Genomic DNA, 27,737 nt, shown 5'->3' with positions numbered 1-27,737 from the left:
GGAAATCGCAATTTTAATTTTATTTTATCATTAAAAAATTTTAATTAAAATATAATCAGACCATCAGACATCTATGGCCTGCTGTGTGCAGCCTAGAAGAGTAGAGTCACCTGAAACGCCTATGGATTTTCAGCCAGCCGACTACATGCTGGCCCACAAGACACACCTTAAGCAAATTTAGAAGGGTAGAAAACAAACAATATCTACTCTTAATACACAGTCCAGTTAAACTAGAAATAACTAACTGAAAAGGAATGGGAAAATACTAAAATACCTTGAGATAGTGAACAACACACTTCTAAATAACACATGGGTCAATGACAGTATCTCAAGGGAAACTTTTAAATATTTTTAACTAAATGAAAATGAAAATACAACTTATAAAAATTTGTAAAGCACAGTGCTTATAAAGAGGAATAACAATGAATGCACACATTAAAATCTAGAAATCAATGATTTAAGCACCCATTTTGGAAAATATATGCATATACATAAGAACAAATAAAATACAAAATTACAGAAAAAAATGACGAAAAACAATGACTAAAAATAAAAAACCAACAAAGAAAACTCATGAAACAAAAAGCTGGTTCTTTGAAAGATCATTAAAATCAGCAAGCCTCAACCTAGGATAACTACAAAAAAAAAAAAAAAGACACAAATGATTAATATCAGAAACGAAGGAGGAGATATCAATATAGACCCAAATGGATATAAAACCATAACTAAGGCAGGCATGTGGTGTATACTTTTAAGTCTAGCACTCAGGAAACAGAGAAACACTACAGGTTTGAGGCCAGCCTAGTCTACATTGTGAATTCCAAGCCAGCAGCCTGGAGACTGTCTCCGAGGGGAGAAACAGAGAGGCAAAGAGGAAGGGAAGGAGAGAGACAAAGACACACACACACACACACACACACACACACACATGCATACACACACACACACACACACAGCACACAAGGATGGGAGGGAGGGGAAGGAGAAGAGGAGGATAGAAGGAACAGAAAGAATACCTATCACACATACACACAAAAAAAAAACCTTGTCTCAAAAACAAAAAAATCTAAAAAACAAACAATAAAGAAATAATATGAACAAACTCTAAATCTACAATTTTGATGATATAAATGAATAGATAGGCTCTATGATACCTTGATAATCACTGTGTGCAAAGAAACACATAAAAAATAATCTGAATAGGCCTAAATCTATTAAAGAAATTGGCCCAATAGTTAATAACCTTCCAAAATAAAGTACCATGCCTAGCTGAGTTCATTGGTGAATTCTACCTAAGACAAGGAATAAATTACACCAATTCTATACAACATTTTTTTTTTTAAAGAAAGAAGCAGATGGAATATTTTCTAATTCTTTTTGTTAGGCCAGGAACCTACAATTCCTACACTAGACAAAAGTGTTACAGAAAAACTATAGACTACTATCTCTAGTCATAAACATTTGCAAGAAGGTTCAATAAAATACTAACAGAACAAATGTACAGTAGGAATGTGTTGACCAAATGGGAATCATTCCACACGCAATGCTCATTTTCAACATGTGAAAATCAACACTACAACCCACCTTTATCAACAGGGTAAAAAATATCCACATGATATCAATATATCCATTCTTGATAAAAACATCAATAAAATAGGAATAGTGGGGAACTTCCTCACCTCCACTTGTTAAAGAAGGTCTGCAAAAAGAGCTAAGCACCATTCGTGACTGTGAAACTAGAAACTTTCTCACTGAAATCAGAAACAAAGCACCCTCACAACTGATGACTACACACTGATGCCCTAGCTAATGTGCTAAGATGCTACAACTGTAATAAAAGGTATTTCAGTTGAGGAGAAAGGAAACTGTTTTTATTCACAAATGACATGATCATTCATGTTAAAATATGAAAGAATTAACAACATAAAGTAAGTCTCCTAGAACTAGCAAATGATTATAGTAAGGCTATACTATAGGGTAATACGCACAACACAGTTCCTTTTCTAATGCTGCAGTAATTGGATATTCACATAAAAGGAAGAAGAGGAGAAAGGAAGGAAGAGGAGAAGGGGGAGGAGAAGAAGCATCAAGACACAGCAGTAAAAAAAAAAATTTTTTTTTCAAATTTAAACATAGCTTTGCATCAGCTTCACTCAATGTGAAACATTTAGGACCAAATCAAATAAAGTGTGTTCAAGATCTGTATGAAGTAAACTACAAAACTCCAATGAGTGAAGTTAATGAAGTCCATTAGTGGAGAGAGATTCCATGTTTATAAACAGGAAGAGTCAATATTTTTAATTAAGTTTTTATTTTTTATATTAATTATAGTTTATTCACTTATAGTTTATTTACCTTATTCCCTCCCAATGCCACTCTCCCTCCCTCATCTCCTTCCATTCCCTTAGCCAAGTCCACTGATAGGGGAGGTCATTCTCCCCCTTCCATCTGGCCCTAGCTTATCAGATCTCATCAGGACTGGCTGCATTGTTCTTCTCTGTGGCCTGGCAAGGCTGCTCCCCCCCTTAGGGATGGAGTGGTCAAAGAACCCACCACTGAGTTCATGTCAGAGACAGTCCCTGTTCTCCCCTTACTAGGGTACCCACTTGGAGTCTGAGCTGCCATGGGCTACGTCTGAGCAGGGGTTCTAGGTTATACTGCAAATGGTTCTTAGTCAGAGTATCAGTCTCAGAAAACACTCCTGTGCCCAGATATTTTGGTTCTGTTGTTCTCCTTATGGAGCTCCTGTCTCCCCAGGTCCCACTATCTCCCCCTTCTTTCATAGGATTCCCTGCTCTCTGCCCAAAGTTTGGTTATGAGTCTCAGCATCTGCTTTGAAACACTGCTGGGAAGAGTCTTTCAGAGGACCTCTGTGGTAGGCTCCTGTCCTGTTTCCTGTTTTCTCCTTCTTCCAATGTCCATCCGGTTTGTCTTTCTGAGTGAGGATTGATCATCTTATCCAGGAAACTCCTTCTTGCTTTGCCTCTTTAGGTGTATAGATTTTAGTATGTTTATCTTATATTATAGGTCTAGTATCCACTCATAAGTGAGTATATACCATGTGTGTCTTTCTGCTTCTGCGATACCTCACTCAGGATGATCTTTTCTAGATCCCACCATTTGCCTGTTGTATGAAAGACTAAATATTCTTAAGATGTCAGTTCTTCCCACTTGGTCCATTTATTCAATATCACCCCAATGAAAATTCCACCATGTTATTTTGCTAGTTTCAACAGGTATGTATATACATATATATATATATATATATATATATATATATATGGAGAATCAAATGGTATAATAGAGCCAACACAACACTGAAGGACAAATCTGACTTAAAACACCTTTAAGGCTACAGAACTCAAATGGATTCATGGAAGAGACCCAGAAAAACATATAACTGGTCTTTTATAATGGCAATAAAATTGACAAACAACAGTATTTTCAACAAATGTTGTAGTAATTGGATATTCCCATAAACGACAGACAAGGAGGAAAAAGAGAAGCAGAAACATCAAGACACAGACTTTACATTCTTTCACAGAAATAAACTCAAAATGGATCATGGATCTAAATGGAAAATGGTGAAAGTATAAAACTCCTAGAAGACATCACAGGAGAACAGCTAGATGACTTTGAGTTTGGTGACAGATTTTTAAATAAAACACCAAAGTCATGACCATTAAAGAAATGTGTTAAGCTGAATTTGCTAAATTAAATATTACAGAGCCTAGCATGGTAGTTTATTTTTTCAGTTCCAATACTTCGAAGGCCACGGCAGGAGAATCTTTAGTCAACAGCCTGACCAACACAGTGAATGAGACTCTATACCCAAAACAAAACAACAAATCCTCAATTGAAGTAAAAAAGGCCAAAGATCTTAATAGATAAACTCACCAAAGAAACATACGGACTGAGTAAATGAAAAGGTGCTCTACTTTAGATGTGATAGAAATGATACAACTACTATGAAATGACATCACAGTATCAATGGTAGCAAAATGTGGAGTAAGCAGAACCTATTCACTGCTGGTAGGAACACAGAATCATTCCTAGACTCTTTGGAAGGTGTTCTATAAAGCTATGTATGATCTCACTACACTACCCAGAAACTGCCTACAGGACTGGAAACTTATATCTGAACAAAGATGTGTGTTTACAGATATATTCATTATTGACAAAACTTAGAAGCAATTTTGATGTTCTTCAGTAGCCATATATAAGTAAAATATGGTACATCGGGACTATAGGTTTTTATTCACTGATTTAGGGGCTATCAAGCCATGAAAAGAAGTGGAAGAAAGTTAATGCCCATTACTAGGTGAAAGAGGCTAACCTGTAAAGGCTACCACTGAAAAGAATCCAACTCTATGACCTTCCACAAAAGGCAAGCTATTTGCAAAGCATGGCAGGCCCATACCATGAAGCTCTGCGGACTCTGGATGATGACTTATCAGTGTAGACTCATCACTTATAACAAGTGTACCACTCTGCTGTGGGATGTCAAGAATGAGGGAATACTTTGTGTCTTGCATATTTTTGAGAATAATCTATGACTCCTATTTATTTTTGCTAGGAACCTAAAGTTGGTCTAGAAAATAACACCTATATTCAGAACATTATAGTAAACACATTGTAAGCTGGGCATGACAGCACATGACTTTAATCCTAGCCCTACAGATGCAAAGGGCTAGTCAAAAATTCAAGGCCATCCTGATCTACATGCATACATGTAGATCTACGTGTGTGTGTAAATATATATACATACTTACACATATATTTTTAAAATCATATATATTTAAATAATCATGCAATGGTCAATCTAAGTAAGAACTATTAAAAAGATAAGACACAAAGGAAATTAGCGATAGATATGTATATGTGTGTGCATTTGATTGCACAACAGAGCCTTGCTTCATCCACCAACAGTGTGTGTGTGTGTGTGTGTGTGTGTGTGTGTGTGCTTTACATTTATCACCAACCCCACATTCCCTCCTTGGATCACTGAACACACAGTCAAAGCTAGACTTCAACAGAAAACCTTAAACTTTCAAAAATAAAATAAAATCCAATTTCTTCCCAAGGAAATTCTAAGTGTCAGAGTGAACTGATCAAACCATTTAATGCATCTGGTATTCTAAAACTCTAAACAAATGTTTATTTGCCTTTTGATATTAGTTGCACACCAGGTGAGCCCTGTGAATGAAATGACAATACAGACATTTTTCAATTTGCAATGGGCTTACATCACATTACACCAACTATAACTTGAAAATATCTTCCGTAAAAACTCATTTCGTAAGCCTGGTCTGTGGTGCATCATAGCTTAGCTGCACAGTATGCTGTCCTGCACACAGCTGGCTCTTCACAAGGCTACTGGAACTGTAGCTTCTTCCTGCCACCCTCCCTCACAAAAGCTTATCCGATTGAAGATTGCCAACCAAGAAAAAGACCCAAATTCAAGGTATGGTCTCTGCTAAATATTTATCATTTTTCACCATTCAATGTAGAAAATCACAAGTCAAATCTGTGTAAGTCATAGATTATCTGTAATCCTGAGTAGCCAATACACACATAGATAGAGTGACGTCTTCTTCCTCTCAGTTACACCCCTTCCTTCCACCTTTCCTTCTACATATTCCTCTACAGCTCATAATTTCTAGCATCTAAGCTAGTCCTTCACCTACTGGGTTCCCTTAGAGCATTATGATTATTAACCTAGTCTTTCTGACTATATCTCCAAAGAAGTAACGGTCTTATACAGTTAGTGTTTCTTATTTAAAAAACAGCCAACTTCAGAGACAAAGAAAAAACTACAGATAAACTACCCCAAAAAGACACCTAAGTGGAATTTTACTCTCAAATGGATCCCTTATTCCCCAAGCCACTAGTGTCCTAACAATTTTACATATTAACTAACAAAATTACTTGGTGATGAAAATATTACTTAGTACTAAAAATACAAAAACAGAATCCTAACAAAGACATAAAAGAATACTAAAAAACATCAACTGGCTGTTCTATACAGAAGTGATAATTGGTGACTGAGTTCACATGGTCAACTAACTCTCTCATAGGACAGTGTTAACAAACTACCACAGAGACTTATTTCTTGCTGAATGCCAAACACAACAGCAACATTACTGACAGTCACCATTCACCGAGACTGAACTGAGTCCCACTTGCTGTTACAAATACATTAGAAGAATCAATCCATTTAATACCTCTGAAGCATCGAGAACATCACATTGCATTTTAAAGATAGAGAAAAACGAGGAAAGTTAGTTCACTTCTTGAGATCACACAGCAAGAAAACAGCAAAATCTACATCTATATGCAGTCTGGCCTTGAGACCAACCATTATTCTTTCCCAACACAGCAACATGTACTATTTTTTAATGACATTAATATTGAATTTTTGCTACAGGAAAATAATTCTTACCATTAAAAGCTAGTGAATTTAACTACTTCTTATTAAAGTAAAATATCATATGATATTTATTATTTACATACATGTTCATTACAGAAACATCTTAAAATATTTTTTAACTGAAAGTTTCCATGTAACAGTGTATTTACCTGGCAAAAACTTCAAAGTCTGCAGCATCTGTCTTTCCTGAGAGAAATCCACCATTAAATGGGTCATGTTGTCACTGACTTTTGGTTTCAAACAAAGGCGAAAGGCTGAAGCCATTGTGACTCTATAGTAAACACAGATATACTTTTTAAAATAAATAAATTTAAGGTTACAAATTTTACATAATTTATAAAACTAAGATAAAATTATCTCACTTAGTGACTGTAGAAACTGTAACATAGGCAACTAAGTAGATTTGCTTTGTCTTTTGAAAACGGAATGAAAAACTGAAACTCCATTCAGTTTTATAAATTTCATAGACAGAGATCACAATAACCAATATCTAATATAAACAAGATAGCAACTTATCTGAACCTCTGTGGACACTCTCGCCAATTTTCCAATGCTAGCCTCACTCATGTTCACCAAAGAGTGAGCCTGGAAACATTCTTCCAGGTCCTGTTACACTGTACTCTCTGCAAAGGTAGAGGCAGAAAGACCTGCTTTTATACACTGCAACACCTGCAAATACCATGGACCACAAAGAAGACAACTAAGACCACTAACAGTGAGCTCCACCCAGCAAACGGGACTCTCAGCTATCAACATCAACTTCAGAGAGAGACTATGAGAAGCAGCCTAGTGGAGCGATATGTCATAGAATAACAGTGTTCAATAAACACTCAGACACGTGTGAAGTAAAATACACAATGAAAATCAAGCCAAATCAAATCTTATGTTATCAAAGTGTGCAGGAAGTTCTTGGCAAAAACTGAAAATTAAAAGAAACTCGTTATGTTGGTCAAAGCCACTTAATTGTGCCTGTTTGTATCTGCTTTCCCTCAGTCATCCAAATGAATAAACTCTTTTCCCATACACAAAAAAGAAAAAAAGACCATTTTCAATGAACTTGTTATTTAATCGTAAATTTCAATGTTTTCATGTTCCAGTAAAAGTCTACAAATATTACAGTCATTCCTGCAACATCCTTGGAGAGGAAAGATCGAGAAGTCTGCTCATTGCTGTTCTCTTCCTACACAGTCTAAGAGACGACATAAACACAGCTGGAGGAACACCAGGCCCGGGCAATGGGATCTGCCACCAAGAGATCAACAGGATGAAAGACGGTGAACTTGTTGACGTCAAGCCGTTGCTATATTCAGTTATTTACTTCATTAGGAAATGAAGTAATCACTGTAATGTAACAATGAACAAGCAGAAATTATTTATCAAGAAGAAAGTACTATAGGGTAACTGAGTTCATAGGAAAGGCAATTCACATTTTTGAATCCTTTAGAAACCAAATATGTACTGTACACTCTATACACACAGCACTAAACTGTTTTTTCCTAAAAGAATAAGATTTCAATTATATGATAAAAAGTCAGGACGAAGGCTCAACTTAAATGCGTTGTTCTGGACAGCCCTGGGTATCTTCTGGTTTAGAAGTTCCTACAGCACCATACTAAGATGAGATAGTTCAAGATGCTCAATCAGTGAATGGGGCTGAACCTCGCTGGTTCATTCTAAATCAAATCAACTCATTGCTTAATGAGAAATGCTGACGATTTTAAAGGATTTTAAATCTGAAACCTGTAAAATCTGTTTGACATAATAAAACAAAAAACTTGAATTTATTTTTAAACTGACTATATTTAGAGAATTTAGCCTTAAAGGCCAAACTAAAAATCTTAGACTTTTTTCCTCCCAGTGTTATCATTGTCATGAGAAAATAATTACAAAACAGATGAGCACATTTAATCAAGTTATAGAAAACAAGGTAAGACCTAGATAGACTCTTCAGACAAGAAGCAAATGCTCTGGAGCTAAGCAAAGAAAACAGGGTAGGCTTTAAACACAACAAAGAAGAAATGGTGACTCTGGTTCCTGTGCTGCCTGGACACTGATGGGATCGCATCGAGAGGCCTGAGAAGGCAGAGATGTGGTGTTTCAGTGGAGAGGAGCCTAAAAGCTGGCATCAAATTTAAATCTTTGACAAATAAACCTGAACCGAGGTATCAGGAGTAAAGATGGGAGCGAGAAGCACAGAAACAATCTTGAAATGAAGAAGAGATTTGACAGAGCATATCTTAAGATTTTTTGGGCAGCCCAAAACCTGGTTAAAATTTTATTTCTAAACCAGAAAACTCAAGAACCACAGTGGAATGTAATGGAATAATAACTAGTAAGGATCAATAATCTACCTGGTTGTGAGAGGGTTGTTTCTGGCAAATCTCAGAAGACAATCTACCTTGACAAAGACCTGCCTCTCAGCCACTTCTCACATAGTGTTTTACTGAGTGTGTACCTACAGTCCTGGCTACTTGAGACCTGAGGCAGGAAGAACTCTGAATTCAAGCCCAGCCTAGGAAACACAGTGAGAACCCATCTCTTAAGCCAAAAGCTCTCGTGCTCTTCCTGCACCCAGCACTTACAAGAATGAGCTACATCACCAATCACTTTATAATACAAAATCTACAAAATTGGACATTAGTATTGCTTTGACACTATGCAAATCTTGTGTCCCCAACCCTACTGTCAAACAATCACAAAGGAAACAGTAGAGCCTTTCCCCAGATTAACCACAGACACTGGTTTTTCACACAGTCCATAATGAGTATTTCTGTGAATTACCTGATGAAGAATAAATTGATCTAGACTTGGAGAGACTGAAGAGTTGTGCCTGTCAGAGGATCTTGATTTTGAGATAAAAGCCTTAAGTTACAAACTAACTACAGACAATGCTCAGTAGGCTAGTCAGGCAGGTCAGAAAACACCATCCAAATGCTATCTCAGCTCCTTCAACACTCACACATTCGTTCCAGCACATGCTAAACGCCCTTTTATATTCCTGACTCTACCAATGAGAAACAACTTTTAAGCCAAAGTACTTAAGGATTTTCTTGAGTTTTTTACCCCCCTACGGCATAAAAACAAGATAGTGGTGGCAGCAGCGGAAAAAAGAGGTGGCATCAGAAGAGGGCGGAGAACAAAGGTGTTAACCAAGACAGCAGTGAGGAGCTTCAGCAACTGAAGACCCTAGGCAGCACTGGATTTCCCTGAAAACACATCCACTTAGATTTAGGATCAGCAGCAAAAACTGCATTCCAGCAAGTCACATATGCATACAGAGACTTGTTAACTCATTCAAAAATAGATCAATCTTCAATACTAAACTAATTAAGAACTAGTCTAAAACTAAAGCTAACTATTTTATTAAACCAGAAATGAAATTCTCTTAGAAATATGTAATTTCCACAACTTAAAATGTAACTAAAAAATTTACTGGTTATTCAATGATATACAGAGTATATTTTCTTTACTTTGTACATAACTATTATGAATTGTTATTTTAATCAATAGAGTTCTAAGAAAAATGGTTTCCGAATTTCATTTCTGACTTCAATATTGACACTTAAATAAAAAAAATGTAGGTTTTATATCATACCTATCCTTGATCTGTCTGGCAGCCTTGGAGTAGATCAGGGAGAAGAGAAAGAGTAGTTAGTGCTTTTCATGCAAGTTCAATGGCAGTGACATGCAAGAAAAGTTAGGATACAACCCTGCAACAGATTAGTTCATATTCATCAAAACACAAATTGCAGAAAATCTATATAATTCATGTAAGCTTGATGTAAGGACCATAGTAGAATCCAGACCCCCACATGAATCACCAAAGAAGAAACTGTAATGTTTCAACTACTTTCATGGAAGTATAATTATGATTTTTTTAACATAAGATTACCAAAATACACCTTCACTTTTCTTCAGTCTGATATTCTTTTACTAAAACAAATTCTTTCCTAGACACACATTTCTACACACCCTAGTAGTTCTTACATATATATATATGAAAGCTTCCTTGCATACAAAACTAGACTGCAGTTCTAAAGCCTCTGCTCCCAAGAATGAGTTCTAATAGCAGAGGCTGAGACAGGACAGAAGAAACATCTCTTACAAGTGGGTCTTTCTTTCCGGGAGGTTCAAAGAAGCTGTCAATTACACCTATTGTATGTATCTTCTGTTTTTTTTTTTTCTTTTGTTTGTTTTTTGTCAGAAAATGGAGATACAAGTTTAGGAGGGGTTCATGGTCATTACCTGGCACGAGGTAGGCACAAAACAATGAAAACACACCAAGCTGTTGCCTCTTTATGCATGAATCCAATATAACATACCCGACTAAAGAGTTTCTTCCATGCCAGCAGGCACAGCTGGCAACTGCAGCTGACAATCTCGGCTGCTTTGCTGGCACAGCTGGCGACTGCAGCTGACAATCACGGCTGCTTTGCTGGCGTGCGGCCTGGTATTCAGAGATATTTAACGACTGGGCACATATAAGCCAGATGTACAAAGAACAGCTTCTGTGTCTTCTCTCCTTCGGTGCTGACACGGTGTCTACCTGCTTCAGGCCCCTTTTATACCCAGCCTCAACTATGCAGGCCTGGGTGCCACTCCACAAGACGTCACAACACGCCGCAGCTCCAGCATTACCGTGCTCAACACTGCGGCCCTGGGTATTAGTTTACTTCTCCACTAAGGGATTTGGGTTCTTAACGCTGTTAAAACAACAACAACAACAACAACAAAATCCCTTTCCAAGGTCCACACACTATAGCCAACCCTACACGGTCTCCGATCTCTTTAGGTCATGGACCTAGGTTGGCACAGTCTCTTTTGTACGGGACTAAGGGACTAAGTTACATTAGTCAACTACTATATTAGTTTTGAAAATTACTCCCATGGCAGCTGGAGTGTAAAACCATTTTCCTCTCTGTGTTAAGGGAAAGAAAAAGGACTCTGCTCTGCACCCCACGCTTCTTTACATACTGAGTAAGCCCTTACCACTCTGCCCTTCACTTCTTCCTTCACTTCACAGTGACCCCAGGTGACTAGTTTTCAAGTTATCAACTCAGTGCCTCTCACTTTTCTTGGAAGTTTGCTTGTACAGACTATGTGTTGTGCTCTTCTTCTTCTGTGTTGTTAAGTGTCACTGAAATAGCACTCCCAACCCCCCATCATCGGAGAAAGCCTCTGCTGATCACACCCACACAGGTAAATTAATTCTGGGCTTAAGAAGTTTGCCTGTGGACAAAACCTGTGCTCGCCAATGTTACAGTGGTATTTGGCCTCTTAGTTTTCTTATTTTATCTTATTTCCTGATGGGTTTTGAACGTGGTTGGAAGGATATTGTTTCCCACCCTCTGTCACATGACCCACTAACAGGAGGACCACTACTGATTCTGTTTTGTATCTGACAGGCTACCATTTGTGCACACGTACATACACATGCAGGCAAGACTTTAGTGCCATCATGTTTATTTTTTGTGGAAAAAAAAAACAGAAAAGGAACAAATGAGAAAGCAGATAACCTAGAAGAAACTGCTCTCCTGTGTATGACATCCAATGCACACTGAAAACTCTGTGCTCCTCTTTGACTTAGGCTCACATTTTATTTTACATGCACCTGCAAATACAGAAGATGAGAAATTATCCTCTGCAATAAGACGAAAGCCTCAAGTTCCAGGGTTGTTTTTAAAAAATGGCCCAACTTCAAGAAATATCTTTAAATAGAGAATAATTTTTTTTCTAGAAATTCTTCTTCCAAAACAGAAAGCCATCAAAAAAGAATACTTCAGCGTATACTTTCATTCCATGGTAACTTCATAAATTTGTATCTCTGGAATATTAAGCCTAGAATTTTCCAGCATTCTGCTGCTACCATATTTACCTGCATCTCCACTCAGACAATTGGGCAAATGCCAAATGAGTGCCCAGCTTTCTCTAAGATTATCTGTCATGGTACCGGAAGCCTCCAGGAAGAATCATTATTTATACTGACTGAATCCTGTTTGCCAACACTTCACATCTTTGTATCTGGAATGGAGATAGCCTCTCTTTCTTCTCCTCTCTCATTCTTTCTTCCCTTTGTTTTGTTTTCTAAGACACAGTTTCATACTGTAGCCCAGGCTGGACTCAGACTCACAGCAATCCTCTTGCTTCAGTTTCTCAAGTACTGGGATCACAGGCCTGAGCTAGCATACCTAGAATCTGCCTTTTAAATTAATAAATACAATCCTTTAATATATTGGTTTTAGGAACCTGTCACCCTAGAACTGCAAAAGACTAAGGTAGTTATTATAAATAATTATTCATAGTTACTAAGTGTAAGTAAAACAAGATGTTTGCTTAACCTGTTCTTAACTTTTAATGAAAAGATACCGACACTACTGTGAATTTATCAAGCATGTTTAACGCTTTATTGTTTCTATACTTTAAACAGCTGGGGGTTGTGCTGTTAGTCAGTTGTAGAAGTGCTTGCTGAGCATGCTCACTATTCTAAGTCTGGTTCCCAGCAGCATAAGCTGAATGTAGCGGCATGTGCCTGTAATCCCAGCATTCAGATGGCAAAGCCAAGAGGATCAGGAGTTCAAAGCCATCTTTAGTTATACTAAGGTCACCTTGGGATATACATAAAATCTTGTCTCAAAACAAACAAACAAAGAAGACTAGGTTGTCTCCCTAAGAATTTACAAAATAGTTCTTTTGATGGCTGGGATCAATGTTAGGCTACCTGGCAGTATTCAGAAACCTAACAGTGATAGTGGACTTCCCGACTGGTTTGTTGTAGCTGTCAAAGTACTAAGATTACATTCATGCATGCTTCGTTTTCAGGACTGTAGGTAACCTGGGGTATTATTTCTCCAAAGAAACTTGCTTCCTGTGGCACCAGGCCAAAGCTAAACCCACTCTTAACAGCAGTGCTTTGCTAACTACACCACAATTGTGGCAGGGAGGAGTGATGCTTTTTCACAGCAAACACTAAGAAGCAAAAGGTGGCTCTCAGCTTTCAGTGCTGATGTGGCCTCATGGAAGACCAGCCTCTGGCACACCTCCTTCTCTTACCAGTTCCAATCACCTTTACTCCTTCTTCTTCTCCCCAAGCATGGATTTTCTTGTCTCACCCTCTCTCTTCACTGTTGTTCTCTCCTGATGAAAAGCATGTTTGCGTCTACCAGTCTCCTCCGTCCAGCAGAGGCAGGCACTGGTCCTCCCAGAGGCTTTTCTATCCTTCTTTTCTTGGCTGTGCCCCTTTCCACATATCTTGGCAGTCAATTTCATTTGTATTTTCCAGCATGGCTGCACAGTCCTCAGATCAAAGTTTATTTTAACTCTTCAAATGTTCATGAACCTGGAAGTTTTTTTTCTTATGTAAATCCAAAAGATAAGCCATACCTTTTATGGTGTAATTTAAAATATCCACTTTATAGCATTTGAGAGCATAGACCATAGGGGCAGACTCCAGGATGAGAAGCTCCTAATGTTTGAATCTCAGTGACCTATTATCTCTGCCAAAGACAGGAAAGGTATATTTCTTCCTACTATACTTTTTTTCCCTCTCTTTACAGAAAAATGGAAAAAAGAGATACCTCAAAATGTTCTTCCTTTAGGCAAAAATACTAACTTTGCCATGTAACAAAGAGCTTTAGGCCATCCTTATCTACATAGCAAGTCCCAGGACAGCCTTTTTTCCTTCTTTCTTTTATTTTTTTAAAGACCTTTGGAAAAGAACTAGATGCATGACCTATTGATTCTATAAAGTATATGATATATATATATATATAAAACTTTATATACATAACTATATATTTGACTTTCTTCATATAAGCACTATTTTTCAAAACTTATGGTCAGAGCTGGAAGAGATGACTTAGTAATAAAGAGCACTTGCTGCTTATTCAGAGGACTTGGGTTTAGTTCCCAGCACCCACAGGGTGTTTCACAGCCCCCTGCAACTCTAGTCCAGAAACATGCTGCCCTCTTCTAGCCTCTGAGGGTACAAGACATGTACATGGCAACCAAACCTACATGCTAGCAAACACTCACACGCTTAAAACAAGCAAACAAACAAATGCATATCACTTCAAAGGAAATAGCCTGAAACCACCTCAAGCACAGTATTCCTTACAGCCTCTTAAGTACAGTTGTACAGTAGGAAACTATATTTCTGTATGATACCAACACTCACAAATAAAAGGTAAAATTCTACTTTAAGGTAAGCTTAGTAAACATTTTGTTTATTTGTAGTTGTATTCAGAGCTAAAGCACACTTTTGTTAAAGGTCCTCTCTTTTTTTCAGTATTCCTTACCAGCCTAAAGAAGGACCCTCTCTCAACCTCTGCCTGCAGAGTAATGACTGAGCTCCTTCTCTCATTTGCTCTTCTCAGTGCTCAAGAGATGGACACACCCAGGGGTGAGCTAGTGTGAGTGAGAAAAATGAATTAAGCCCCTTTTTTTCTTTTCATCAAAAATGATCAAACACAGAAGACACTGTTCTCTTTTCATAGTACCCTGCAGCTGTTATTCCACTGTGGGTACTCATGGGTATAAAAAGACATTCTTTCCCTTTTAATCTGACAAGTGGTTAAAAGGAGGTAAATAATTATATACTGACATGGAAATTGTTCTGGTCAGTTCTCTTCATTGGAAGAGTTCAAGGTTTGAATTCAGGGCAAGAATAGGAATGTTAATTTTGACAATGGATCCAAACGTTCTGCAGGCCAAGTACTAGTGACTGAGAAACCACAGCTGGTAGAATCCTGGCTATTTACCTAATGATCCAGATCTCATCTTAACTTTCTGCATTTATTTACTAACAATTAAACTCCTCATATTAAAAAAAATAAGGCGAAGCATATTCTAAAATTTTATCGTACTTGTGCTATTTTTTACTTGTTCACTTTCAGATCATATAACACTGATAAATGGGGGCCCTTCAAATCCAGATTTCATACTAGGAATAGGAACACAACAATTTAGATGGTAGATAAAGAAGTATGAAAAAAATCACTGTATGGGTTTTAGCCAAGGCTATTTTGTTGTTCTTTTCAATTGTATTAGCCCAACTAAAGAACTTTAATATAGGATGTTTCAAAATAGTTTACAGGAATCCACCACGCAATGCTAAGTCTACTCTGGCGTCACCCACGCTGTTTTGTCAGCAACCAAGTATTTGAAGTAGGCATCCAGAAAACTATGACTTGGCTCGAGTAATGAAAAACCTTTAACACAAACTGCCAATAGTCACATAACTGAAAAAAAAAATTCTGTGGCTCACTTAAATTGATTAAAGGAAAACAGAACTAAAATAATCAATTACTGACCCCAAAAGATACATACTTCAAAAGCACATATTTTGAATAAGTGAACATCTTGTATTTTATTTAGCAAAAACCCCACGTCCTTTTCAGTATCAAAAATCACAAAACACTTTTTAAAAATATTCCTTCAGTATACTAGGAAAGGGTTGTTTTTTATTTGTCTGTCTCTCTATTTGCTTTTTGCTTTCTTTACCTTTGAAAATTCTTCAGGTTCCTTTATATCTAATGACCTTGTTGCGAATTCTAGTAGTTCTTCAGAGTTCTCCAGGGCATTGTTACATTGACTAAGCTGACTCTGGGGAAAAGCACAATACCCAAATTATCACAATGAACTTTCCTACTGCCAATCTCAAATATATGCTACATTAAATTTAAAGACATGGTAATAACTGGACAAATATACATATGTCATAGAGCAACTAAAAAAGACAATACCATCAATACAATACAAAGACAATACAAGTTATATAAATTACCTCTTTTCATATAATTTATCCAAAACAGTTTAACTAGGGCTGGCATGATGGCTTGGTGGATGGAAGCACTGTCCATGTCTGATGATATGAGTTTGCCCCACAGTGGAAGGAAAAGCAGACTTGAAGAAGTTGTCATCTGACCCACACTCCCATATACCCCTCCCTCCATCTACACCACACACTCATACACAAATATTTTAAAGAAATTAGTTACATGAAGATAAAAGATACTGAGTACAAATTTAAAACAAAAGGAGGAATAAAGCAACTTAAATAAGTGGAGTGAAATTAGCTTAAAGGTTCTTAGAGTAGTCAGAAAACTGCCCATATGTAAACTAAGATGTCAGAATAATCTACTTGCAGAAAGCAACCCTTGTAACAAAGACTAAATTTCTTGATGATGTTTAACTTTTTTGTTTTTATTAATTACACTTTATTCACTTTGTATCCCCCCCATAAGCCCCTCTCTCCTCCCCTCCAGATCCCACTCTCCCTCCCCCTTCTTCACACATGCCCCTCCCCAAGTCCACTGATAGGGGAGGTCCTCTTCTCCTTCCTTCTGATCTTAGTCTATCAGATCACATCAGGAGTGGCTGCATTGTCATCTTCTGTGGCCTGGTCAGGCTGCTCCCCCATCAGGGGGAGGTGATCAAAGAGCAGGCCAATCAGTTTATGTCAGAGGCAGTCCCTCTTCCCATTACTATGGAACCCACTTGGACACTGAACTGTCATGTGCTACATCTGTGCAGGGGTTCTAGGTTATCTCCTTGAATAGTCCTTGGTTAGAGTATGAGTCTCTGGGAAGTTCCCTGTGTTCAAATTTTCTGGTTCTGTTGCTCTCCTTGTGGGGTTCCCATCCTCTCCAGCTCTTACTATTTCCCACTTCTTACATAAGATTCCATTCACTCTGCCCGACAGTTGGCCATAAGTCTCAGCGTCTGCTTTGATAGTCTGCAGGGCAGAGCCTTTCAGAGGCCCTCTGTGGCAGGTTCCTAGGTTGTTTCCTGTTTTCTTCTTCTTCTGGTGTCCATCCTCTTTGCCTTCAGGATGGGGATTGAGTGTTTTAGTCAGGGTCCTCTCTCTTGATTAGTTTCTTTGGATATACCCATTTTAGTAGGTTTATCCTATGTTATATGTCTATATGAGTGAGTATATACCGTGTGTGTCTTTCTGCTTCTGGGACAGCTCACTCAGGATGATACTTTCTAGGTCCCACCATTTACCTGTAAATTTTTACTCAGCAATGAAAAATAAGGAAATCATGAAGTTTAACTTTTTTTTTTAAACCATACATCTTTTTATTGTTAAGTCACAGAGTTACCAAAATTAAGCAAAGCTTACAGGGTAAGACATAACAAAACTACTAAGGAGCATCAAAGAAAGTGGAAATGGAACTAGGCAAAAGGGCAATTATGAATTAATGAACACAGGAAGGACTAGGAGAGGGAGAAGAGTGAGAATGTGCTGAAGATACCAGGGGAGTGGATCTGGTGTCACTCTGATCTCTCACAAGCGCCCAGGTAAATGAATAATGGGATACGATTCCTAACTCCGCTTTGTGCTTAAGAGTCATCCTCTCCTTCCTCATCCTTGATAATCTCCAGCTGGTCATCCCCCATCTTCATTATCGTCATCATCCAGCAGGTCACCCTCCTTAGCAGTCATCTGCACCTGCCTCAGACTTCATCTTTACATTAGTCTCATCCTTCTTCAGAGGTGCTGCTTTGCTCTTCTTCAGGCCTTTCATTCTTCATCTCTACTGGGAAGATGAAGGACAAGTCTGCTTGTTTGCTTTGCTCTTTTTCAATTTTTCCAGGCTTTCCAGCAGAGGATCCACTTTTTGTTTTTACCTGGGTCAGCTCCTTCTTCATGTCCTGAACTTTCAACTTTCCAGACTTTAAAGAAGATCCCCGTTGTCCACTTTTGTCCCTTCATAAGGTGTTTCCCAACACATGTTGGTGTTTAGAAGGCACCACAGCTTGAGCAACAGGAGGAGAAGCACATGCTGGTAACTGTACATCCTGTCATAATAGGCCCGTTGAAAGTCACAGTTCAAGTCAGGTGAGTAACAGTACATCTCTGCTGCAGATCGTTTCACACCTGCTTTTCCCCCATTCACTTTTGGCCCTGCAGCCATGTTAATATCGAAAACCTAGCCAGCAATCACTCTGCCATCCTCTACAGCTACAGCAGCCCGGGCATTTCTTTCATTAACATACTGGACGAAGGCAAAGCCCTTATGCACAGAGCAACCCACAATCTCGCCATACTTTGAAAAAATGGCCCCCACATCAGACTTCTTGACCACAAGAGTGTTCAGATTCCCAATGAATACATGGGAATTCATGGAACGAGGATCTGTCTTCTTGGCAACATTGCTAGCCATCTCCTTCGATGATAAGGTTTCTCACAAAGCTGAAAATGTAGCTGAAGATAAAAATCTCACAAGAAGTAGAGAGAGAAGAGACTGCCTTTCCTTCTGTGGGTCTGTGTTGAGATGCCGAGGCTACAGCAAGCAGGGAGCACACGACTGTCCACTCTCCACTCTTCACAAAATGCTCTTTAACCATCTTTAGTTTGTGAATCAAGTTAGCACAATCTGAGTCAAGTGAGTATGTGACTCAAGTACCGAAGACTATTTTAAATCATAACAGAGTTATAGTTATAGAACAATGAAAACAGCCAAGAGGGAAAAGGCAAAATACAGAATAGAAGATAGTCTCTGTCAAGGGTTAACACCCAGAGCATAGGGGTGGGCATGTAGCTAAGCAGAGCATGGGCACAATACATACACAGCTCTGGCTGGGTTCAAAACCCCAATACAGCCGTGCTGAGAACAACATTCAAAATAAACATGTAGCTAAGATGTGCAAAAAATAAAAAAAGCATGTAACTTTAAAACAATAAGTTACTCAATAAGCAGAAAAAATGACTAAAAATTTCTTCAAGGAAAATACATAGAGATTAGGAAGCATACAAAAACTGTTCATCCTTCTCTAATTACTAGAGGAATGGAAATCAAAACCATAGCAAAATTTTGCTCTATAGCCAAGCGTACTGGTATACACCTTTAATACCAGCACTCAGGATGCAGAGGTAGAGGGATCTGTGAGTTCGAGGACAGTCCCATTTACAAGTGAGATCCAGGACAGCCAGCCAGATCTACATAGTGAGACCGTGTCTCAAAATAACAAAACAAAACACACAAAAAAAACGAAACAAACAAAAAAATGATTCCTATTTTTCTATCTTTATAATATCTGCCACTGAAACAAAACAAAACAAAACAAAAAAACAGAAAACAGATGTGGATAAGGATGAAGCAACTGGACTCACTGTGCACAGCTGGTGGGAATATCAAATAGTGCAGGCAGTGAAGGACAGAGTATGAGGCACCAAAGAAAACTAAAAGGGTGGCTGCCACATGATCAGCACAAGGACTTCTAGGTACACAGCCAAAAGAAGGAAGAAAGAGTGTCTTCAAGCTGTTTCTGCCTGTCCACACTCACAGCAGCACTGCTCACAGTCAGATGTACAGACAGGTCAGTGTTCACAGACAGAAGAACAAACAAAGATGATTTGGTGTATAAGGAGATGTCATTCAGCCATAAGGAAATCTTGGCATATGCTGGAGCCTGGTCACATCTTGAGAACATTATGCTCAAGTTGCACAGTTGCAAAATACTGTATAATTCCACTTTCGTGAGACATCTAAGTAATCAAAATAATGGAACAATGGCACAACTGCCAGGAGCTGATAGAGGGGGAAGTGAGGAATTATTATGTCAGGGGTGAAGAGTTTCAGCTTTGTAATAAGATAAAAAAAAAAAATCCTGAGTTCTGCTAAACAACAGTATGATTCAACAAGCTCTAAAAAGGGCCAACGGTAAATTCTACATTATTTTTAACCATAATTTTTAAAAATATTAAAAGATATTTATTAAAAAAACAACAAAGCAAACAAACAAAAAAGATATTTATGACCCAAGCCATGTTAAAATCCACTCTGGAAGACAAAGATATGATCCCTCAGGTACTTGCTTCTGTCTCAGAAGCCCAGCCACTGTGGCGCCCTGTGCTGAGCAGCCGCGCACTCTCACCTGTAACTCCTGCGATTTCCGCACTTGCTCCTGCTTGATGCTGTTAATCATGCTTTCCTTCATGTCATCCAATATAGAGTACAAACTATCGAATTCTTCATCCAACTCTGAAAGTATGTTGGAAGAATTTTCCTGTTTAAAAAACAGAAAAATTTTGCTGAAGAACCACACAGCATTTACAAACTAAAAGTCATAAGCAGAGGGAAGAAGAGATTTGTATCATAAACTACCTCACTCTAACACAGCGCTTCTCAACCTTCCTAATGCCGCGACCCTTAATCAGTTTCTCATGCTGTGGGGATCCCCAGCCATGAAATTATTCCATTGCTACTTCATAACTCTAATGTTGGTACTGTCATAAATAGCAATGAAAACATCTGATATGCAGGATACCTGATATGTGGCCTCCCAAAGGGGTTGTGACCCACATGTCGTGAACCACTGCTCTAACAGAAAAATAATAGGGGGCTGGAGAGATAGCTCAGCAGTTAAAAGCACTGACTGCTCTTCTAGGGGACACAGGTTCAATTCCTGGCACCGCATTGCAGCTCACAACTGTCTATAACTTCAAGAGCTGACACCCTCACACAGACATACATGCAGGCAAAAATATGAATGCACAATCAATCAATCAATCAATCACTCAAATAAATAGAAAAATAATGAACTTCAATATGCGGCTTCAAGTCATTAAAAAGTTATTTGCTCCAACGTGGGCCCCTCCTTAAGCCTCCGTCTAGCCTACCTGAGTACTGTGCCATTTTCTTACTTTCTCTACTTCTTCAACCAAGTCTTATCACCCGCCCCCCCCCCCCATTACATACAGGAAAAGAAACTGTGTGTTTTCCACTGCTTTCAAGAGCACCATTTGCTCTTCATTGGAATTAGTAAAGAAAACCCCCAAAGAGCAATGAGCAGGACTTTAATTCTTGCTCGTCAACAGGTAACCAGGGGGCCAGCTGTCCCTCAGCACTTGCTTTCCTGGGCAGAATGCAGCAGTGACACGGGAAGTGATTTTACTCTTCTGTCCTTTGAAGACCCTGTTACCATCTGCATTACATTATACTCTAATGTCAATGAAGGGTTGTTGATACTTCAAATTTTACTCAGTAATCATTCATCTCTACAATTTTAATAGCAATATTCGTACCTGAACTCCTTTCAGTGTGTGATTTAGTGTATCAATAAAGTTCTGAATTTCATCGTTCTTATTTGCCAGAGTTGAAATAATTCTTTGTAGAGCTTCCTAGGATTTAAAACAAAAGATTATCTTCTCATAAAAGAAAAATTTAAATCTCCTAAGAAACATTCTCTAGAGAAACCTATGTAAGAGTGTACAATGTACAGGAGCAATGCACAGCTTCTCTTTGTTTTCTAGAAGCCTGTGGTTAGACGAGGTGGGCTGTGGACCTGTCCTGTTTTAAACTCTGTACTTCCTACTATATAATATAATCCCCTCAATAAATTTCAGTCTAAAAATAAGCAATACTATTACATATGTTTTTTAAATAAGGTCTCTCTATAGAACCCTGGCTGACTTGGAACTCACTGTGGAAAAGGCTGACCCCCCAACTCGAAGAAATCTGCCTGCATCTGCCTCCCAAGTGCTAGGATTAAAGACAAGTGCCTCTACACCTGGCTCTATTTCATATCTATAGTATTATTTTAGACCACACAAAACCATAATGCTGAAGCAAACAGAAACTTGTAACACAGTATCAGGGCATGAAGAATAAATGTGAGGAAACACTGAAGTCCAACGTATTTATTTACAAAAAAATAAAAGGACAAATTTTAGAAATATGAAAAGCTGCAAATCCGCAACTAGAACAGTATTAATGACATAACAAGTTACAGAACCAGAAGAAATCAACTATTCTAGTGGCAAACACACTAGACTTTGATAATGCCTCAAAGTCAAATAAACATGTGGCTCTTTAGTTTCCTCATACTTTACTCAGTCCTGTTCTAAAAAAAAAAATGTATTCTCTAATGTTCTAAAAAAATGTATTCTCTGTATGTGGCCACATGAAGCTCTCCAGAACAGCCACTCGTCACCTAGAACTAATAACAACTACCTGGAAATGTGGGAGCACAACTGAAGAACTAAATTTATGGCTCTTTTTAGGGGTTCTTCCCTTATGTAATACATTAATTGTATAAAATAATGGTCTGATATCATTTCAGACATGTATATAATATGCTTTGATGATATCTTCCCATTTAGTTAATTTCAATGTCTAGTGCTATGTGTGACCTATATTATCATAGTGGACAGTACAGCTCTAATTGTTCAATAACTTCACAAGTAAAAACAAGGAAAAAACTCAGTAAAAACCAAATACAAGTACTTTTCCTGTGTAACATTTCTCAGAGGCATGGGATACTTCCTTGAAGTACCTACAAGCTTAACTATTGCAAAGCCTATAAAATTTCATAGGACCAAGAGTCTCTTCAATACACAGTTGTACACCGATAAAATGATTATATATAAAGTGTCCAGGAAATGAACCGAGAGGACAATCCATGCAACATTAATGGAAACCAAAAACGGTTTCAACAATCTCACCTAATTCTCACACTCCCTGCAGATAAGGAGGCATTATCACCCCTGGGCTCAACCTCAGCGTTCTCTACTTTTTTCATTTACTGACACTATGTCTTCCCCTCCTCATCTTTGTGCTATTTTAAAATAATACAATGAGGTTATACTAGAGAAAGAGCTACAGGCAGCAAGCATTCATTGTTGAGCCTGCCCGTGCTCTTCCCAGGTTATGAATACAGATCAGAATGCAATCATGCAGTCAGGACTCTGAAGAGGGCTGGGCACAGTTAGAGGGGCCACAGTGCTTCCGAAGAGGTCTAAAAAGGAGATCCACATCCTCCACATATGTGCCAAAGTCAGGCCCTCTTGGTATTGCAAGAGTAAGGAGAGTACAACACCATCCTCTGGCTGTTTGCAGGTAAGAGGTAATATGACCTGGTTCACTCTGGATGGTGAATGTCTGCTGCCTCATTCCTGGTGCTCATAAGGGCAAGTGCTATAGCTTAGTGCTGCAATGTTCCTTCAAGACACCCGTCTTAAAAGCTCTTCTCCAGAGTAGCATTACTGGAAGGTGGTGGAATCATTAAGTGGAAGCTAGTAGCTCATACAGGTGTGCTCTTCAAGGGGGGATCCCAATCTCTTCTTCTCTCCTTCACTCTCCAGCTATAACCTGAGCTTTGTTCCATCACATGATCCGTGGCATAATGTGCTGTCCTCTCCACAGGCCTCAGGCAAAGGGCCCAAAGACAACCAATGACTGAACCCATAAAACTCTGAGCTCAAATTAGCTTCTTCTTAGTTACTGCAGATATACACTGTAGCAAGAGAAAGCTGGCACATCCATCCCACACAAGATTAAGAAAGTGAAGACTTAACTAGCTGCCCAAGGTACACAGCTGGAGAGATCCGGACTGACTCAGCTGCATTCCAAAGCCCATACCCTCAACCACTTTGGAATACTGTCTCTAAACCCAATTAATTTGTGCCATTTGATACCCCATACGATGGACCAAATATCTGGCTTGTTAAGTTTTTATCGACATAGGCAATTTCTAGAAATTTCACAGCAGAGACTCATACTTGCTTAAGCTCTCTTCATGGTCATGTGCATGTAGCAAACTGTAGGGTCATTTAAGATGCTGACACTTCACCAGAACAGAGGCAAAAGAGTCTTCAAGAAGCTATATCTCAGTCTATGGAAAACAAGTGCCAGGTCCCAAGGGAGGCAGCCAAACAAGAAAGTTTCAGTAATCATGATTTGTGTGTGCTCAATAAAAACCAAGTAAAAATGTAAAGCAATGGTAAAGCAATGGCACATAAAAGGAGCAAATGTCTCAGAGAGAGGACACCCAAACACAAATGCTCCCCCACTTTTACTTCACTTTAGGAGCAACGTCTGGAAAGTTTTGTGACAGGAACTCTGAGGACAAATGCATATTGCCTCAGCTATATAAACTATGAGCACCATGGACTTTTCCAATGAAAACCCTGCTTTTAAAAAACACCTTGTTATGTACTATGTACACTCAAACATACCTAAATACTCTAATTGTATTATGTCTTCCTAATAAACCCTCTGTATCATTATGACTTACCTACCTGCTGAAAATTAATAGCTTCCTGTTTAATAAAGGTGCTAGAAGTCAGAGCACAGCCTTTACCAACTGCAGTGTTCTCATTCTTAGAGCAGTACTGTCCAGCAGAAACAGTGTGAACCAATAGCAGCCACATCACAAAAGGAAGAGAAACAGGTGAATTCACTGTGATACTTTACTTAACCTAATAGACCTAAAATATCATTTTAACTTAGAGTAAGTATTCAATCACTACGTAGCCTGAGATGGTGACACACAGCTGTAGTCCCTGCTACATGGGAAGCAGAGGCAGGAGGAGTCCAAGAACTCAAGGTTAGACTGGATAGAATAATCTAGTAAGACACCAATTAAAAAAATCCACAAGGTTTAACAATTATGAACGATCCTGTTTTTAAGAGAGCATTACGAGGTGCTGAGGAGTTGGCTCAATGGCCAGGTGAACTCGTTGCTCTTTCGGGGGACCAAAGTTTGATTGTGAGCACCTCCACGGTGGTTCATAAGCTTCTGGAACTCCAGTTCAAAGTGATCTGATGCCGTCTTCTGACTTCAACAGGCACTAAACATGCATGTGGTACACATACAATTATGCAGGTAAAATCCTCACACATAAAATACAATGAATAAATGAATAAATACACGAATAAATCTAATTTTATGTAAAGAGTATTAATAATACACCTTCAAAATCTAATGTGCATTTTCAGTTCTAGCATATCACAGTTCAGTCAGCCTCCTGTGCCTAGAAGTTAGGCAATCCAACTTTACAGACCTATACCATGCAGGCATTCCATAATTTCCTAAGAGCAGAAAGAGCTCACCTATTGATACAATTAATTTGGAGTTAAAAATAAACAATCTAAATGTTTTCTCAACTATTTCTTAAATAAGCAGATTTTCCTTATGTGCTAGTATCATGCCAGATTCTTGAATTCTAAATGCCTAATGCATACAAATGAAAATGGTCAAACAACTTCAAGTTCCTTTACTGGAGTCCAAGAGTTTCACTAATTCCTAAGTTCTTATTTGTGTAATTATTACCACTAGAAGATGTAAAATATTACATAGTTATCAACTCTTAAAAGAAATACTGCAGATGCACCATTCCTCTTGTATCCTAGAAGAATCTCAGAAACCCCCACAACCAGGGGGAAAATAAATGCACTCTGCCGGTAAAATGTACACTGATCACCAGTATTTTTCATTAGAGAGGAGTTTTAGGAGATCACAGAGTAAAAATAGAAAGTGACAAACATAAGACTGTACCTAGAGACAGTTGTCGTGTGAGCTATCAAACTCAAAAGCATACCAGTATAATGTCTACTCTGTACGATACTGTTCAATATCTCCAAAATCAGCATCTTTAAATTGCAATTAATCTTATTTTTACCATTTCCTTTTAATTCATTTGAAATTCTTGCTATTATCAAACCAAGAATCAAAGAAGCCTTTTCAAACCGTACCAGTCTGGGAGGTGCTTCAGCAGCTGTTGTGGAAAGGAGTCCTCCCACTGTGGTGCTAGAGGCCCTGTGTTAACGGCGGGAGCTGCCTAAAACACTGTACATTTACCAAGAAGTAGTTGGGAGAATGGTCTTCAAAGGCTGGAACTGTATTTCTAAAAAACACTCTCATCCTTTGAAAGCAGAACCTCTGAGGCACACACTTCAATTTAACCCAGATGCTAGTACAGTGGGAAAGGTCAGACTAGCTGACAAGAGCTTTGCAGCCTTGACTATGAAACACACCGAGATGTGGGAACAGACAAGCCACCTCTACAAGGCATTGGAATCCTTGAATTTAAGATCACTTTTATTTTCAAAACTATTGTTGACAGTTTGTTTGTTTTTTAATGAGATTACTTTTTTTTTAAAATGTATTTGAGGGCACTGCTTGGCCACTGAGGCCATGTGCCCATGGAGACAAGAAGAGGTTGTTAGGTTCTTTGGAACTGCAGTTACTGGCAGTTTTAAGCAACCACGTGGGTGCTAGAGACCAAACTGCAGACCTCTACAAGAGCATGAACTGTTCTTAACCACGGAGACATTTCTCCAACTCCGTGATGGTCAATTTTAATTGTCAATTTGACACAACCTAGAATCACCTGGAGAGGAATCTGAACAAAAGACTGTCTAGATTAGGTTGGCCTGCGGGCATGTATATGGAGGATTATACTGATTATATTAATTGAGGTGGGAGACTGACTCATTGTGGATGGCACCATTCTCTGGGTGAGGGTGAGGAGTAGAGAAAGCAAACTGAAGACTATACTATATGACATTAATTCACTGCTTTCTGCTCTTGGTTATGAATGTAATATGACCAGCTGCTTCAAGTTCCCACCTCCTTGACTTCCTCATAATGATGGACTGTAAAGCCTGGAATTGTGGGTTAAATAAACCCTTTCTTAAGTAACATTTGTCAAGATATTTTTATCACAGCAACAAGAAAGGAATCTAATTTAGTTACTGAGCACATTATGAACTGCAGAAGCAGCAACACCTAAATCAATAGCAGAAACCAATGTGACATTGGCAGCAAATGCAGATCTAGTGCTTCTATATTTAATAATCTGAAATTTCCCCAAGTTCAGTCTGCCAAGAAAAAGGCCCAACATCTCTGAATCCACCTGACCTTTGATCTGTCATTATGGAGAGGCTGAGCGATAGCAAAGTACTCTGGTCAGTAGTTTATACTTAGTGTAAATAAGTGAATCCGAGTTCCACAGGAAGTACTGAGAACTAAATTATAAAATTATGAAGAGGGCCAGGGGCTTCAGCTACTCTGCTCCAACAATGGGACTTGCAAAACCCAGAATGGAAATGACAGAACCACAGAAGAATCTGGAGTGGAACAGGACAGAAGACAAGTTACAAGTAATCAAAATATTTAAGATAAACTACAATCATCTCCAAAACATACTTTAAAAAACCTTAAAGGTTTGTACAACCACTTTGTAAATCAATCTGGTACTTTCTCAGAAAACTGAGAACAGCCATCCCTCAAGACCCAGCTACACCATGCCTGGACATACACCCAAAGATGCTCCATCATATAACAAGAACATTTGCTCAACCATGTTCACTGCAGCTTTATTTGTAATAGCCAGAAGCTGGAAATAACATAGGTGTCCCTCAACCAAAGAATGGATAAAGAAACTGTGGTACATTTACACAATGGACTACCCAGCTACTATAAAACAAGGAAATCATGAAAATAGGCAAATGGATGGAACAAGAAAAGATCATCCTGAGATAATCAAGACCCAGAAAGACATACATGGCATATACCC

General features: G+C 38.5%; 1 protein-coding gene and 1 pseudogene across 3 annotated transcripts in view; both read right to left on the bottom strand.

The window, feature by feature from the left end:
- The window catches only part of Fsd1l (fibronectin type III and SPRY domain containing 1 like), a 74,017-nt gene that overhangs the window by 33,779 nt on the left and 12,501 nt on the right, over positions 1-27,737 (bottom strand). For all 3 annotated transcript variants that reach the window (XM_060379921.1, XM_060379922.1, XM_060379923.1), the window contains exons 2-6: positions 21,462-21,557; positions 20,312-20,443; positions 15,929-16,030; positions 10,026-10,048; positions 6,580-6,701 (exon numbers count right to left, since the gene is read on the bottom strand). In XM_060379921.1, coding sequence (XP_060235904.1) covers positions 6,580-6,701; positions 10,026-10,048; positions 15,929-16,030; positions 20,312-20,443; positions 21,462-21,557 — 475 coding nt within the window. The remainder of the gene's footprint in view (positions 1-6,579; positions 6,702-10,025; positions 10,049-15,928; positions 16,031-20,311; positions 20,444-21,461; positions 21,558-27,737) is intronic.
- Positions 16,811-20,408, bottom strand: LOC132653051 (heterogeneous nuclear ribonucleoprotein C-like; annotated as a pseudogene).

This window comes from Meriones unguiculatus, chromosome 3 (assembly GCF_030254825.1).
Source record: "Meriones unguiculatus strain TT.TT164.6M chromosome 3, Bangor_MerUng_6.1, whole genome shotgun sequence".
In the NCBI taxonomy this organism is placed as follows: Eukaryota; Metazoa; Chordata; class Mammalia; order Rodentia; family Muridae; genus Meriones; species Meriones unguiculatus.
Note: the sequence above shows the minus strand (reverse complement) of the source record. Positions and strands in the feature narration are given on the sequence as shown.